This window comes from Polypterus senegalus, chromosome 1, assembly GCF_016835505.1.
Source record: "Polypterus senegalus isolate Bchr_013 chromosome 1, ASM1683550v1, whole genome shotgun sequence".
Classification (NCBI taxonomy): Eukaryota; Metazoa; Chordata; class Cladistia; order Polypteriformes; family Polypteridae; genus Polypterus; species Polypterus senegalus.
In genome coordinates this window covers 43043589-43058682 of record NC_053154.1, presented here as the reverse complement: position 1 = coordinate 43058682, position 15094 = coordinate 43043589, and the positions used below count along the sequence as shown (strand labels likewise).

Sequence of the window (15094 nt, the reverse complement as noted above, 5' to 3'; positions counted from 1 at the left end):
TGCTCATAGCGGTCGTTTCTCAGCCCCTGGCTGATGCAGCTCGTCAGAGCCCTTACAAAATAGCACATTTGTTTGCTAAGTTTAAAGAGCAGCCTTTATTAAACTATTTCTGCATTACTTTTAACCGTTGGCACTGTGGTAGACTTTCAAGTCTGAGTCTAAATCACGATTCTGCCACTTAAGTGTGGCGTTTACGCGATCTTCCCATATATGTCTGGCACTTAACGCCGTAGCTCATTTTGCCTTCCATACTATTATAAAGTTACACAGGGTGGGTTAAGCAACGACCCTAAAGTGTCGGTAGCAAGTAAATGATCATTTTGGATATCTTTGTTCTCGCTGCCCAGCGGATGTCTCATCACATCTGCTTTTTGCCTTGCGCCTGATCATAAGATTAAGATTGTTCTTTCTTTCTTTCCTTCCATTCTTCCTATCTTTCTTTCTTTTTTTTTTTTCCGCGCTCGCTGAGGTCGAGAGACTACATTACCCAGAGATCATTGCGTTTCCTTCTGTAAAGTCCGGCTGTCCGGTGTTTTTTAGCGGGGATTTGCTTCTTCGCTTTTTATCTTCTGTGGTAGCGGTTTTACTTATTACTCAACGTGAGTACAGAAATATTCTTTTGATGACATGTTTTATTTTTTCCACAACAGTTCGTGCCAAGGGTTGTAAAATCCTTGCTTACGTAGGATCACTTCATTTCAAAGTTGTGTAAGGTTAAGGTTACGAGCAGACATTAAGCTTGATATTAGGATGGTTGTGATAATGACTGAATAGTCAGCTATGTTTTTTTTTGTAAATTTCTTTTCAGTTGTGTAAAGTGATGAATAACAGGAGAGTCCTGATGGAGCGCTCGCTAGAACGCTCGGCCCAGCTGAGTTTGGAAGTGCTGGAGCGGGCACAGCGGAGGAGTGTCAGATGGCCGGCGCGCGGACCTTCGGAGGGTCCGAAAGTACACGCGGCTAAGCTAAGAGCAACAAGGGACACGTGCGAACACTACAAGGTAGTTAAAACTTCGTGTCTACTCTTAAATTAGTACTGATAAACTGTAGACACTGTACTACTGCTTACCAAATTAAACTTTGACTTATCTGTAGCGTTGCTTATCGAAAAAAGGATGTGGGTGGGTGAGTGATTGACACATGTAGAAGTTACGAATCGTTATTACCTTGTGTAATTTAAAACAAAAAAAAATGGATCAATTTAAACCTTGCATTGTTTAGTGATCTGTTTAAACAGTTTCAGGGTTGCCTTTTCTGCTTCATAATCGCAAGAAAGGAAAAACAAAATTATAAAGTTTTTTTTTTCCTTTTAACAAGTCTTATTGGTTCTAAAAATGGACAATATTAGTTGAGTATGCACCATGAAATTAGTTGGGTAGTTTGAAACGCAATGAAAGAAGATTCAAGTTTTTTCCCATGGTCTTCACAATACACACATATCCTTTTAATCAATTAGGATTTACATTGACTGGAAACTGTTTAGTATTGTTTAATTGTGTGAAATGCTGAAACACCCTCCGCTACATTATTTGTCTTACTGTCAAATATCCTTCACCAAGGCCCACTCAGTCACACACACACACACACACACACACACATGCATATTCACATTTAAAACTGGTGTCAGTTTGAAACTGCCAGGTAACATAACCTGCAGGTCTTTAGGGACGTGGAAGGAAAAAGAAAACGACAGGCCTGGGGAGAACATGCAAACTCCACACTGACATCTGGGTAACGCTTAATCTGTGAGTAGTCGGCACACCCACTGTGCTCCCGTGAGTTTAACACCATAAAGAACTTCAGTTGTACTACAGTATATCTGTTTGGTGTCTCTCTTTTTAGGATTTGTTAGTACTGTGACTGTTAGTAGCCAACTGTTATTTAACTTGAGCCCTTCCGTGAGAACCCTAAATACAAAGAGGACTGTTTCATTTATGTGAGGTAGATTGCCCAAAGGGGACTGGGTGGTCTAATGGTCTGGTATCCCTACAGATTTTATTTTTTTCTCCAGCCGTCTGGAGTTTTTTTTTTGTTTTTTCTGCCCCCCCGGCCATTGGACCTTACTCTTATTCTATGTTAATTAATGTTGACTTATTTTGTTTTCTTATTGTCTCTTATTTTTCTATTCTTTATTATGTAAAGCACTTTGAGCTACTGTTTGTATGAAAATGTGCTATATAAATAAATGTTGTTGTTATAGCATGTCGGCAGATTATTGGTAATCAAATTGGGAAAAATAATTTTGCGACTAAAGAAAACAATATCTTGTTCCTCATTGCTGTATGTTCATTTCTACAACATTTAGGCAGGGATCCTCAGTCACGGTCCTGGAGGACGGTTTTCATTTCAGCCAGCTTCTGAATTAGAACTCAGTCCTTACTGATAATGAAATTTGGTATTTAACTCTCTGCCTTGTTAGTGCTCTCATTCATCAAAGATAAATTTTAGTTACATTGTAGGTCAAAGGTCCTCCGTTACAGTCCTGGAGGTCTGTTATGGCTGCAGGTTTTCACTTTAACCAAATTCTTAATTAGAAATGTATTTACTGCTAATGTTTTTGTGGCTTAATTTTATTTACCTTGTCTGTTATAATTCAGAACCCTCAATTGCCTATTTTAGTTTTTTGCAGTTACTTTTAAGTTTTAATTGTTGCCTGTTTTCTTAACCAGCCATTAGTTAAAAATGAAATGCAGATAACCAATAAACCAACAGCTCTCCAGCTCACCACGCTTCCTTTTAAACCTATGAGTATGCACCATGAACTTACTGTGTTAGAAGAGTGTTTAAATGAGAGCGGAACTGGAAGGACCATTAAGTTGAAATCTGTTCTGGTCCACAAAACACGTGGAGAATGTTCTCAGAGAACGACACTCTACAGTGCGATGACAGTTTCTCTTGGACGAATGAAGGCACGAATAAGCCAAACAGTTAAAGACCAACTTTCATTACCAGCAAGTACTGTCTTCTAATTAGGAAACTAATTGAAAGGAAAACCTGCAGTCACTGCGGCCCTCCGGGACCATGATTGAGGACCCCCAATTTAGGGATTTTTTGGTGTGACCATAATTGTGTGATGCAACCACATCTCCTACCAGTTACCAGTGTACATTTCACCCATTATGAAAGCTTTGTTCCATTTTAGTTTCTGTCATTTTTCCCCTCTATTTCCTAAACCCATTTCTGCAGAGCAGGGTTGTGGTGAAGCTGGAGCGCATCCTAGCAAGTAATGGGCACAAGGCAGGAACAATGCTTAGGGCAGAGTGCCAGCCTTTCTTGGGGTGAATAAACACATCCGGGCCAATTTAGCATCACCAGTCTGCCTAACTTGCATGTCTGTGGACTGTGGGAGGAAATTGGCGTACTCAGAGGAAACCCACTCAGACACGGGGAGAACATGCCAACTCCATACAGGGAGCACCTAGACTTGAACCTTGGTCTCTTCTTTGCGATGCAGCAGTGCTATTACTCTGCCACCCTTCTGTCATTTTGATGCAAACAAATAATTTATTTTTATTTTTGGTGAGGAAACAATTCGATAAGCTAAAATAGCACTGGGTTTCTTACCCTGTAACACTCTCAAAGTGCAATTCTAGAGGACAGAAAAAATAAGGAGCCAAATACTTATTAGTTTCAAAGAAACCTAGTGAAATTATTTTGCTGTAAAATTTAAAATGTACAGATGCCCATCTTTGTTACACCAAACTGTGCACCAGCCCTGATGAAGCTGATAGCATCAGAATAACCAGATACTGCATGAAGGGGAAAATTAATTTGTCCTTTCTTAATAGTGTGTTCTGGTGGCACAGTAGTTAGTACTGCTGCTTTATACCTTCAGCATGGGTTCAAATGCTGGTTCAGTCACAACTTGTGTGGAATTTTTATTTCTCCATTTGTGCTCAGCTTTCATCAAACACTTGTTTTATGTTGGCTGGCAACTCTAAATTGGTCCAAGCGACTAAGTGCTGGTGTGAGTGTGCCCTGTGACTGATTGGCACCTTCTCTGTGACTGGTTCCTGCCTTGTACTCAGTGTAACTCGCATGACTCTAAATCAGGGGTCACCAAGTCCGGTCCTGGAGGACCCCCGTGGCGGCAGATTTTCATTCTGACCCCTTTTTTTTTTTTTTTTAACGAGTGTCCTGTTTCTGCTGCTAATTAACTCCATTTCCATTCATTTTAATTGAATTGTTTTTTTAAGATTTGATCCACTGAATTTCTTCATTGTTCCTTTGAATTGCTTCATTTCTTTCCTTAAATGGCACCCAAACAGAAATGAAATGTGACATGAGTGAGCCAACTAAGTCAGGGCATCAAACGCCAACCAATTTCACTCCAACCAGCTGCTTAATGAGCTGCCGATTCTTGATGTTAATTAAACCCGTTCTTTAATTGTGTGGCTTGTTGCTGCTCTCGTGGTGCATTAGCAGACATTTCTGAACCTGTTGATGTTCTCTTGTTTTGGGGACCTGAGCAGATCGACATTTCTGAGACCTCCATCTTTCTTTAGTTTCAGATATTGTATGACGGACACAGTTTGCTGGTCATGTTTTGGCTCATTTTGTATCTCATTATTGTTTGGCTGCTAATTAAGGAGAAAGAAACAAATAAGGGGTCTGGGTCTTCAAGAGCAAGTCAATTAAAATGAATTCAAAAGAAGTTAATTAGCAGCAAAAACAGGTCACTAATTAAGAAAAGGGTTAGAATGAAAACCTGCAGCCACGGTGGTCCTCCAGGACCGGAGTTGGCGACCCCTGCTCTAAATAAGAGTAGGTTGTTTCATCAAATAGATGGGTCTTGACAATGTTTCATATTTCATTTAAAGGGGGTTGGAGTTCAGTTGTTACTGTTGATTTAAAATTTGTGAAAAACAAATATTTTTCTTCTTTAATCCACTTGTATCATTTGTGTGTATGCGCCGTTTATTCAGGCTGGTGTTTTCTATTTTTTCATATGCATGAAATTTGTTTTTTGTGTATTTTGATAACACATTTGCTTTCATACTCCGCAAAACATGTTTGTTTTTTATTAAATGGTAAAATAATTGCTAAACAGTTACATTTACAGTTGGTGTAAAGATTAGGCAGTGTAAATGACATATAGCAGAATTGCTCGGTATTTAAGAGAACCCAGAAAACAAGATGAAGAGTTTTCCCTGAAAGGAGGCTTCACCTCTTTTTACAAGCAGTTTCTTGAAGGACCTGATCAGTGACATCCATTCATTATCCAACCCGTTATATCCCAACTACAGGGTCACGGGGGTCTGCTGGAGCCGATCCCAGCCAACACCGGACGCAAGGCAGGAAACAAACCCCGGTCAGGGCGCCAGCCCACCGCAGTGATCAGTGACACGTGACTGCAAAATGTTTACTATGTATTTTAGTGTCTTGGGAAACTGTCATTCAGTGTATACCATGAAAGCATGATCTATTCAAAAGCTTTCACAGAGAGAGTGGATTTTATATAATACAAACTGAACAATGTTCACAAATAACACTATGCACATTATAGATATCGAAGTGGGCTTATTTTGCTAATGAGTGTGATTTTTGAAGTTGGTGTGTGGAGACTTTAACATGTAAACACATTTGAACGCTTGCTTTCCTTTTTAAGATGCGACTGCAAACTAAGGAACAAGAGTCATCCACCTGCATTCTTCAAACTAAGAAAAGAGAGATACGACTTTTAGATTTTAAGTGAAGTGTTCCATTAGCCTGTGGGCCAGACAGACAGTGCAGAGTGACTGATGCCTTTTGTTTCTACAGGAAAATGTTTCTCAGAAAGTTGATGATGCCTTTGATACGATTTTGAATTTAATGGCCAATGCAAGCAAACAATGCAAGGTAAGCTGAACTTTACAGATCAGTGTTTACTGTACATAATGTATGTTTTTTCTTGATGGGTCTATTAGTAAGAGGTCTATTGCTGTGTTTCAAGGGTTTATGTGAAAAAATAAGGGCCCTGAACATTAACAGAATTGCAAACAGGTGAGCCAGTGGGTAGTGTTACAGTCATATATTTATGGCACACAATCCAGTGTCTCTCTAGGTTTTCTTCTCTGGTTCCCACTGACAGACTGAGGAGATCGTTCCTCCCCCACACTATGCGACTCTTCAATTCCACCCGGTGGGGGGTAAACGTTAACATTATACAAAGTTATTGTCGGTTTATACCTGCATTTTTATCACTCTTTAATATTGTTTTTTATCGGTATGCTGCTGCTGGAGAATGTGAATTTACCCTTGGGATTAATAAAGTATCTCTCTCTCTATCTCTCTATCAATCATTTGCATGTTCTTATATTTCCTTTCATTGACTCCCACAATACAAAAGCCTGCTGCTTGTATGATGGATCACATTAAGTTACAATGATGTGTATATGACTTTGCTTGCTAATTCCTTTCGTTATTTCAGAGATGCATATTGCTTGCCTAAGATCTAGTAATACATTGACAGAATACAAATTGCTTCTTTTAACAGACCTATTACAGATCTGTCCCGGAGTGTTATTACAATAAATATGAAGCCAATCACCTATGTCGCTACCATTCAGAGAACTGTGGTCCTGCTTCATCTAAATCTGATGTTTTCCTCAAAAAGGTAAGTCGGTTAAAGTCAGAGGATAGATGTAATGACACTGTTGTGCTCTGTTTTGTCTTATAAGCTGCTCTCCATCACAGTGGAGGTTTTAAAGCTCATGCCCTGAATACAGTAATTTTGTTTCTTCTGCTTTATGTCACGTTTTTAACAATGCCAGGTACATGTCATTTGATTTGGTGAAGCCCACTAAAAACTGAAAACCAAGCTGTCTGAAGTTCAAGGGTAGCAACACCCAGATTCACCAGCAGGTTATGCTACCAGTACAACAGATTGAAAATCTAAGGGCAGTGTGCCAAACTTGAAAAGCTGCTAAGGAGGACAATTATTTGGTACTCCCCAGTATAAATCTGTGAAAGGGGAAAGATGCAAGATCAGCAAGTGAAGCACGGGTGTACCATCTGAATTGTTATTCCTTTGTGTGCCATTAAATCCCTTTTCTTTATTATTTTGGACTTGATAGTGGCGTTTGAATTTTCAGTCTGACCTTGAGTGCTCTTAATTGTAGACAAGACGTACACCATAAGGATACTAGTGTTTATCATTCTCCAATAGATCACAAACAATTTCTTCAGGAATGTACAGGTTTAGCAGGGCAGATACAAACTTAATGACTTTAGGCAACGGGATGATAAGGAAGTACACTTCACTCTGCTTTTATCCTTGGAATGTTGCAACTGCGATATCATACTTACACATCTTTTAGAAAAAAAATTGACTCAAAAAACTTCTCATCAGCAATTTATATATACTGTATATGGTTTATAATTTAGTTCAGGCAGATTCTTTCAAGGTTGAAGAGAGAGCGAGAAAGAGGTCTTTGGTGTAAGGAAATGCTTATTTAGTCCCCCAAAATATGAAATGTTTGAGAAGCCCTGTGTTGACATATTTGAAAGATATAAGCTTAAGCGCTTCTTACAGATATGCTTAGTGCCTAATAAACAGTGGTTAAGTCGATTTATCATATCGTTTCTGCCCATCTTTTGGCTTCAAATCTTGTTTATGAAGGTATGGCACCTGACCTGGAAAGCTTGTTACGCATAATATAATCTGAACAAATCTGTTACAAATTATGAACTGTCAATTTTTCATTTTAAAATTGGTTATTATAACCTGTAATGGAAACACAGTTTTAAAATAGGTTTTGTGTTGTATTAAAAGATGTACAGTATGTATATTTACTGATTGAGTCAGACAAGCTTCTACTTTATGAAGATAGTTATTGTGATGCTTAAACAAATTTTGAGATACACAAGTTGTACAGTGTTACCAAGAAACTTACATCACAATGCCTGACCCAAACCAAAACACATTCATGCTACTTGCATGAGTGGAGACACTGAATCCAGCAGCAGCTAAAAAAAGATGTACATGTGTAATAAAGCTGTAAGTTAATGAACTCAGTGAAATTTTGTTTTCTTTGGGTGCCCTTGTATGAGAGACAAGAGCAGTTAAATGAAGGTAATAGGGAGTGCCCAAAACACAAACAATAGCTGCATCTGCTGGTTGATTGTAGCATGAGTCCTGGAGGGAATGCGTCCGAACAGCAAACAGCAGCACTTTGTACAAGTTTTAACATCCAACACACTTTTTAAATATTGAAGTAACTTCTAAATACCATGAGGATATACAGGCACGCAGTTTGTGTGAGGAACGTGCAGATTTGGGTACGTCTGCCGATCCTAATGTGATGTGGGAGACCTTCCATGACAAGACCCTGAAGGTTCCTGAGGGTTGTGTTGGTGTTATGGGTGCTCACAGAAGGAGGTGTTTCATCTCGCAGGGCACCCTGGATATCATCGAGAGGAGTCGCAGCACACGGCTCAATGGCAACTCGGGTCTGTACCGGGAACAGAGAAGGACGGCTACAAGATCTCTGAGGGCAGATAAAGAGGTGTTTCATAGAGGAATCTGTGAGCAAGTGACACACCATCTGTGGTCTAGCGACCCATGTCCTGCTTACAGAGGAATTGAAGCATTACGCACATCTGAATCTGTTCCTTGGAGAGTTGCAGTCAGGGTGGCTGATGGAACAGTCCTTACGGGTGACACTGCAGTTGTGACCCGCTGGGCTGGCTACTTTGAGCAGTTGTTCAAAGCTGATCTTCCGGGTAAGACATTGGATATCTCTGTGTCCACGGTTCTTGAGGCTGATCCTCTAGCTGTGAACCACCCAATCTCCCTGAGATTGCACAGGTGGTGAACCAGCTGAAGGGGGGAAAGGCTGCAGGGTGAACTTCTCCAGGCTGGTGGTAAGGCTGTCCTCCTGGCATTGCAAGCAATCTTTGCCTCCATTTGGCAGACTGGAAAATTGGACATGTCGTCCCTATCTGGAAAGGGAAGGGTGATCGCCTGGTTTGAGGCAACTACAGGGGGATAACCCTGCTCTCAGTGCCGGGTAAGGTCTTTGCTAGGGTCGTCGTCAATAGGATCCATGATCACTTGCTCACCTACCAGTGACCAGAACAGTCTGGTTTTACGCCTAAGAAGTCTGCCATCAACTGCATCCTGGCACTGAGGTTTCTCATGGACTGCAAACACGAATATCGGCAGAGTTTCTTTGCAGCCTTTGTCAATTTTCGCAAAGCGTTCGAGATGCCCTGTGGGACATCCCAAGGGTTTGGCCGGCCTGTACACTGGTACTGTAAGTGCTGTGCAGAGTGGAGGCAGGACCTCTGCGTTTTTCCCAGTTGATTCTGGGGTTCATCAGGGTTGTGTTCTTGCTCCTAATCTGTTCAATGCTTGTATGGCCTGGGTGTTGGGCAAGGTCGTGGGGTCCAGCGGCTCTGGGGCATCTGTTGGTGAAGAAAGATTCACGGATCTTGACTTTGCTGACGATGCTATGATCTTTGCGGAGTCAATGGAGGCTCTAATCGGGGCACTTGAGAGACTGAGTGAGGAGTCTGAGTGTCTGGGGTTGCGAGTGTCCAGGGATAAAATCCAAGATCCAGGCCTTTAATGATCTCTTGAGCACAGCCATCAGCAGTGTGTCTGTCTGCTGAGAGAGTGTTGACCTTTTTGAGAGGTTTACTTACCTTGGCAGTGACATTCATATCTCTGGTGATTCTTCCTATGAAGTCAGTAGATGGATTGAGAGAGCATGGGGGGTCATGAGGTCGCTGGAAAAGGGTGTGTGGCGCTCCCGATATCTATGTAAAAGGTCGAAGGTCCAAGTATTTAGAGTCCAGGAGCTTCCTGTCTTGCTATATGGTCGTGAGACATGGATGCTATCGAGTGACCTGAGACAAAGACTGGACTCCTTTTGGTACTGTTTCTCTCCGGAAAATCCTTGGCTATCATTGGTTTGACTTTGTGTCGAATGAGAGGTTGCTCATGGAGTCCCAAATGAAGCACATTACCTGCATTGTGAAGGAGCGTCAGTTATGTCACTACAGCCATGTGGCGCGTTTCCCCGAAGGTGATCCGGCTCGTAAGATCCTCATTGTTGGGGACCCATGTGGCTGGACCTGGGCAAGGGGCCGCCACTTAACACCTGGCTGCAGCAGATAGAGGGTCATTTGTGAAGGTTGGGACTGGGCTGCAAACCGGGGTCCCGAGTTGTTTTATCATGTAGTGGGTGCGGCAATGCACTGTACCAGTATAATATATATATATATATACACACACATATATATATATATACACACATATATATATACACATATATATATACACACATATATATATATATACACATATACATACATATATATGTGTGTATATATATATATATATATATATATATATATATATATATATATATATATATATATATATACTGCTCAAAAGAATTAAAGGAACACTTTTTAATCAGAGTATAGCATAAAGTCAATGAAACTTATGGGATATTAATCTGGTCAGTTAAGTAGCAGAGGGGGTTGTTAATCAGTTTCAGCTGCTGTGGTAATGAAATTAACAACAGATGCACTAGAGGGGCAACAATGAGATGACCCCAAAACAGGAATGGTTTAACAGGTGGAGGCCACTGACATTTTCCCTCCTCATCTTTTCTGACTGTTTCTTCACTAGTTTTGCATTTGGCTACAGTCAGTGTCACTACTGGTAGCATGAGGCGATACCTGGACCCTACAGAGGTTGCACAGGTAGTCCAACTTCTCCAGGATGGCACATCAATATGTGTCATTGCCAGAAGGTTTGCTGTGTCTCCTGCACAGTCTCAAGGGCATGGAGGAGATTCTAGGAGACAAGCAGTTACTCTAGGAGAGCTGGAGAGGGCCATAGAAGGTCCATAACCCATCAGCAGGACCAGTATCTGCTCCTTTGGGCAAGGAGGAACAGGATGAGCACTGCCAGAGCCCTACAAAATGACCTCCAGCAGGCCACTGGTGTGAATGTCTCTGACCAAACAACCAGAAAGACTTCATGAGGGTGACCCAAGGGCCCCATGTCCTCTAATGGGCCCTGAGCTCACTGCCCAGCAGCATGCAGCTCGATTGGCATTCGCCATAGAATACCAGAATTGGCAGATGCACCACTGGTGCCCTGTGCTTTTTACAGATGAGAGCAGGTTCACCCTGAGCACGTGACAGAAGTGAAAGGGTCTGGAGAAGCCATGGAGAACATTATGCTGCCTGTAACATCATTCAGCATGAGCAGTTTGGTGGTGGGTTAATGATTGTCTGGGAAGGCATATCCATGGAGGGTCACACAGACCGCTACAGGCTTGAGAAAGGCACCTTGGGTGCCATTAGGTATCAGGATGAAATCCTTGGACCCATTGTCAGACCCTATGCTGGTACAGTGGCTCCTGGTGCACGACAATTCCTGGCCTCATGTGGTGAGAGTATGCAGGCAGTTCCTGGAGGATGAAGGAATTGATACCATTGACTGGCCACCACACTTTCCTGACCTAAATCCAATAGAACACCTCTGGGACATTATGTTTTGGTCCATCCAATGCCACCAGGTTGCACCTCAGACTGTCCAGGAGCTCAGTGATGCCCTGGTCCAGATCTGGGAGGAGATCCCCCACAACACCATCTGTCATCTCATTAGAAGCATGCACCGATGTTGTCAGGCATGTATACAAGAACACAGGGGCCATACAAAGTGCTGCGTACAATTTTGAGTTGCTGCAATTAAATTTTGGCAAAATGGACTAGCCTGCCACATAATTTTTTTACTCTGATTTTTGGGGTGTCTTTGAATTCAGGGCTCTGTAGGTTGATCATTTTCATTTCCATCAAACGATGTGGCATCCTTTCGTTCCTAACACATTACCCAGTCTATATCAGTATAGATATCCAGGAGGATTTCTTTTTCCCATTGAGATCTGATGTGTTTTCAAAGTGTTCCTTTAATTTTTTTGAGCAGTTTATATATAGATATATGTATGTGTAGATATGTGTATATGTAGATATGTTTATATGTATATATGTATATATGTGTGTATGTGTGTGTGTGTGTGTGTATATATATATATATATATATATATATATATATATATATATATATATATATATATATATATATATATATATATATATATATATATATATATATATATATATATATATATATACATACACATACATACATACATACATACATACATACGTGTATATATATGTGTATATACATGTATATATATGTGACCTTAAGTATACAGTGTGTACAGTATGTGTGTGTTGCTCAGTGTGCAAATACAAGCCATTGATCCCATCTCTGCTGAATTTTGCACAGATTGCCCATTTTCTACAAAGGAGGACTGTAGGCTTTGTTTTGTTCCAAAATGTACTTGGTGCCCCCCACCCCTGGCTCCTTCTTGAGTTTATCTGGTATGGAATTCCACACTCTTTAGTCACCACCAAATTTTGTAAAGATTCCACCTTTGTTTCCTATGCATATAAATATATAAAGTCTTACTTTTTGCTTATTTTTGTACAGATAGAATTCATACTTAAATATTTAGAAATAATTAATTGCACCTCTTAATCTTGTATCGCATGCTAAATCTGTCTTAGAGAGAGGAAGTATTGTTTGTTCATTCTGTTTTACATTATTGAAAAATTACAGGAATGTTGTAATATTTACAATGCATTTAGAAAACTCAACATAAGTAAACAACCTGGTCGGCCACAGTACTTGATGTATCATCACTTTGTTTGGTGTTTGTAGCCTGTAATAGTGCTGATAAGCACATAGCTGCACTGGGTGATTATAATCACAGAATACAGATTGAACTCTTTCCGTTAACACATTGAATTACCTCTACCTCTCTCAGAGTTGTATAGTGTTTTGTTTTTGTTGTGTGTGTGTGTCTGTTTTTTTTTCGAGCTTTGTTTCTTTTTACAAAAGTTAACTTTTTTCCCCCTGATTCTTTTCTCCTGGGTCAGCGACCACCAGAAGATTTGTGCTTTGAAGTGGCTCCGGGTACCTACAGTATCACAGCTTGTCCTGCCAATGCTGAAAAACAGACAAGGGTTGTCAGAATCGACGCAGGGGAGAGCGTAGACATTTCTTTCTCTGTTTAAAATACTGTTTTAGTATGGCTTAAGTGGGTCTGTGGCAATTAATAATTACTTTCTTTAATTATTTCACTGTCTGTAATAAATTTCTTTTTGCACCTGATCAGTATTAATTGTGCAGAAATTATTTGCAAAATTGTGTTTGTGAATTTTTGTTAAGTTTAAAAGTCTTTTTTATGTATGTGCAATAAATGTATTTTATGCAATTTTATTTGTGCCATTGTGCAGGAAATCTTCTACTGTAAATACTTCCTGACAGTATGTTGCTTCTTATGCACTCTGTGTCAAAATAATTAATTCATTTTGATTCATGTTAATCTAAATTGACAATTAGTATTTTTGTTTGTGTAAAACATGAAAATGTATTTTTTTACAAAACTGTTTTCAAACTTTTATGCAGCAATATTGATTTATTTTAATAAATTACAATTTTTTCTTAAAATATTTGTGTTATTTAAAAAACACTATTTTGTAAGTCCAAGGATTGGAGTGTTGGATACATTGTGAGACCCTGTGAACTGGATGTTATGGTTGCATCTTTGAACACTTCAGTGTAGAAAAGCAGCTGATCAGTGAAACTCGTGCTGCTGGTTTACAGTAAGCACAGCTGAAATCTTTCTTTTTAAATTAATATCTTATTGGTTTCTTTCTTTCCATTATTGGTAATCCAATCAGAATGTATGTATAGCACCATTTCCTACCAAACACAATTTCTCTTCAGTAAAGTAGGAGTATTGTGATGTTTTTATCAATATGTTTTGTGTTTTATGTTTTTTGCCAGTGATCGGGTTACTGTTCTTTATTAGTTAACATACTAAGAACATAGAAAAGCAAGGTTAAGCAGCTGTTCATAATGGGCATAGAAAATTAATGTTTAAATAAATAATTTCATTAGTCTGAAGCTCAATAAGTATAAATCTAACCGCAGAATAACAGGATAGGCCTTTGAAACTCTTTTATTACCCTGTTGTTACCCCAGAAGAGATTCCTCTTTCTTAAGGCCTTTTCTTCTAAAGCTTACAGGCTCATTTCTGCTGAATTATTGAAAGGGACGCAGTGAAGAATTCAACTTCTACCACATGTTCCAAAGGACTTTTGTGATACAGGGAGCATTTTTTGTGATATACTGTAAAGCAAAAATCATTCAAAGAAAAATTACAGTAATGTTATCAAATATACTATACAATATATCTTGCAGTGAACAGTAAGTTTCCTAAGTCAGAATGAAGTTCTAGTAATTAAATATTTTCTTAGATGGCTTGTAAATATTTGAAATTACTATTAAATGTATGTAGTGATAATTCCAATGCCTGGTCTTTTTTTGTTTTTTTGGTTTTGGAAAACCGTTCCTAATCATTATTTCTATTTATTTTGTTGAAAGAATTATTACTCTTGCTAGTTTTTCAAAGCTTAATTGTGATAGCCCTTCTACTCAAAGGTAAAAATGCTGTTGCCTGTGTTAAAAATTGTTTTGTACTTTGTTACCATCACAATAAGAGATTTGCATTTATTTACCCACCTCATGATTTGTTTCCCCCCACGTTCTAGAGACACACCTATCATCTGGAACGTCAGCTCTTAACTGGCCTTCCATTGACAAGTCTCTGCTTTGGTGCTGCTTCTTGAAGTGAGCCTGATGCCACCTGGATAGGCTCCTGCTTCTGACAACCTACTGATGAGAAGGCTAGTATCACAAATTAACAATAGTGATTTAATGTTTAGCAAAAAATGAACAGAGTTGTGCTTCTTATGTGCTGTTCACTCAGCCCTGACTATGATAAGCGACTTCAGAAAATGGAGAGATGCATGATGATCTGAGATGCTAAGCTTGTAGATTTACAAATATTTACAGTATAATCTTGAACAAAGTATTCATATAGTATTTTAGTATTTCATTTTGCTTCCTATATTCAGATATCACTGTTGGCCACCAAAGACACATACTGCATGTCACTGTTCAGAGCAATGGTCTGCGTACGAAGAGTATTTTTAATGAAAATATTGAAATTAGCTCA

The 15094-nt window shown here is 39.5% G+C and overlaps 1 protein-coding gene across 1 annotated transcript; it reads left to right on the top strand.

The window, feature by feature from the left end:
• The first annotated feature begins 491 nt into the window (after positions 1-491).
• akip1 (A kinase (PRKA) interacting protein 1) lies at positions 492-14386 on the top strand. Its single transcript, XM_039748347.1, has 5 exons — positions 492-599; positions 809-1000; positions 5760-5837; positions 6475-6594; positions 12948-14386. The coding sequence occupies exons 2-5, from the start codon at positions 821-823 to the stop codon at positions 13083-13085; spliced, it is 516 nt and encodes a 171-aa protein (XP_039604281.1). The 5' UTR covers positions 492-599; positions 809-820; the 3' UTR covers positions 13086-14386.
• The last annotated feature ends 708 nt before the right edge of the window (positions 14387-15094 follow it).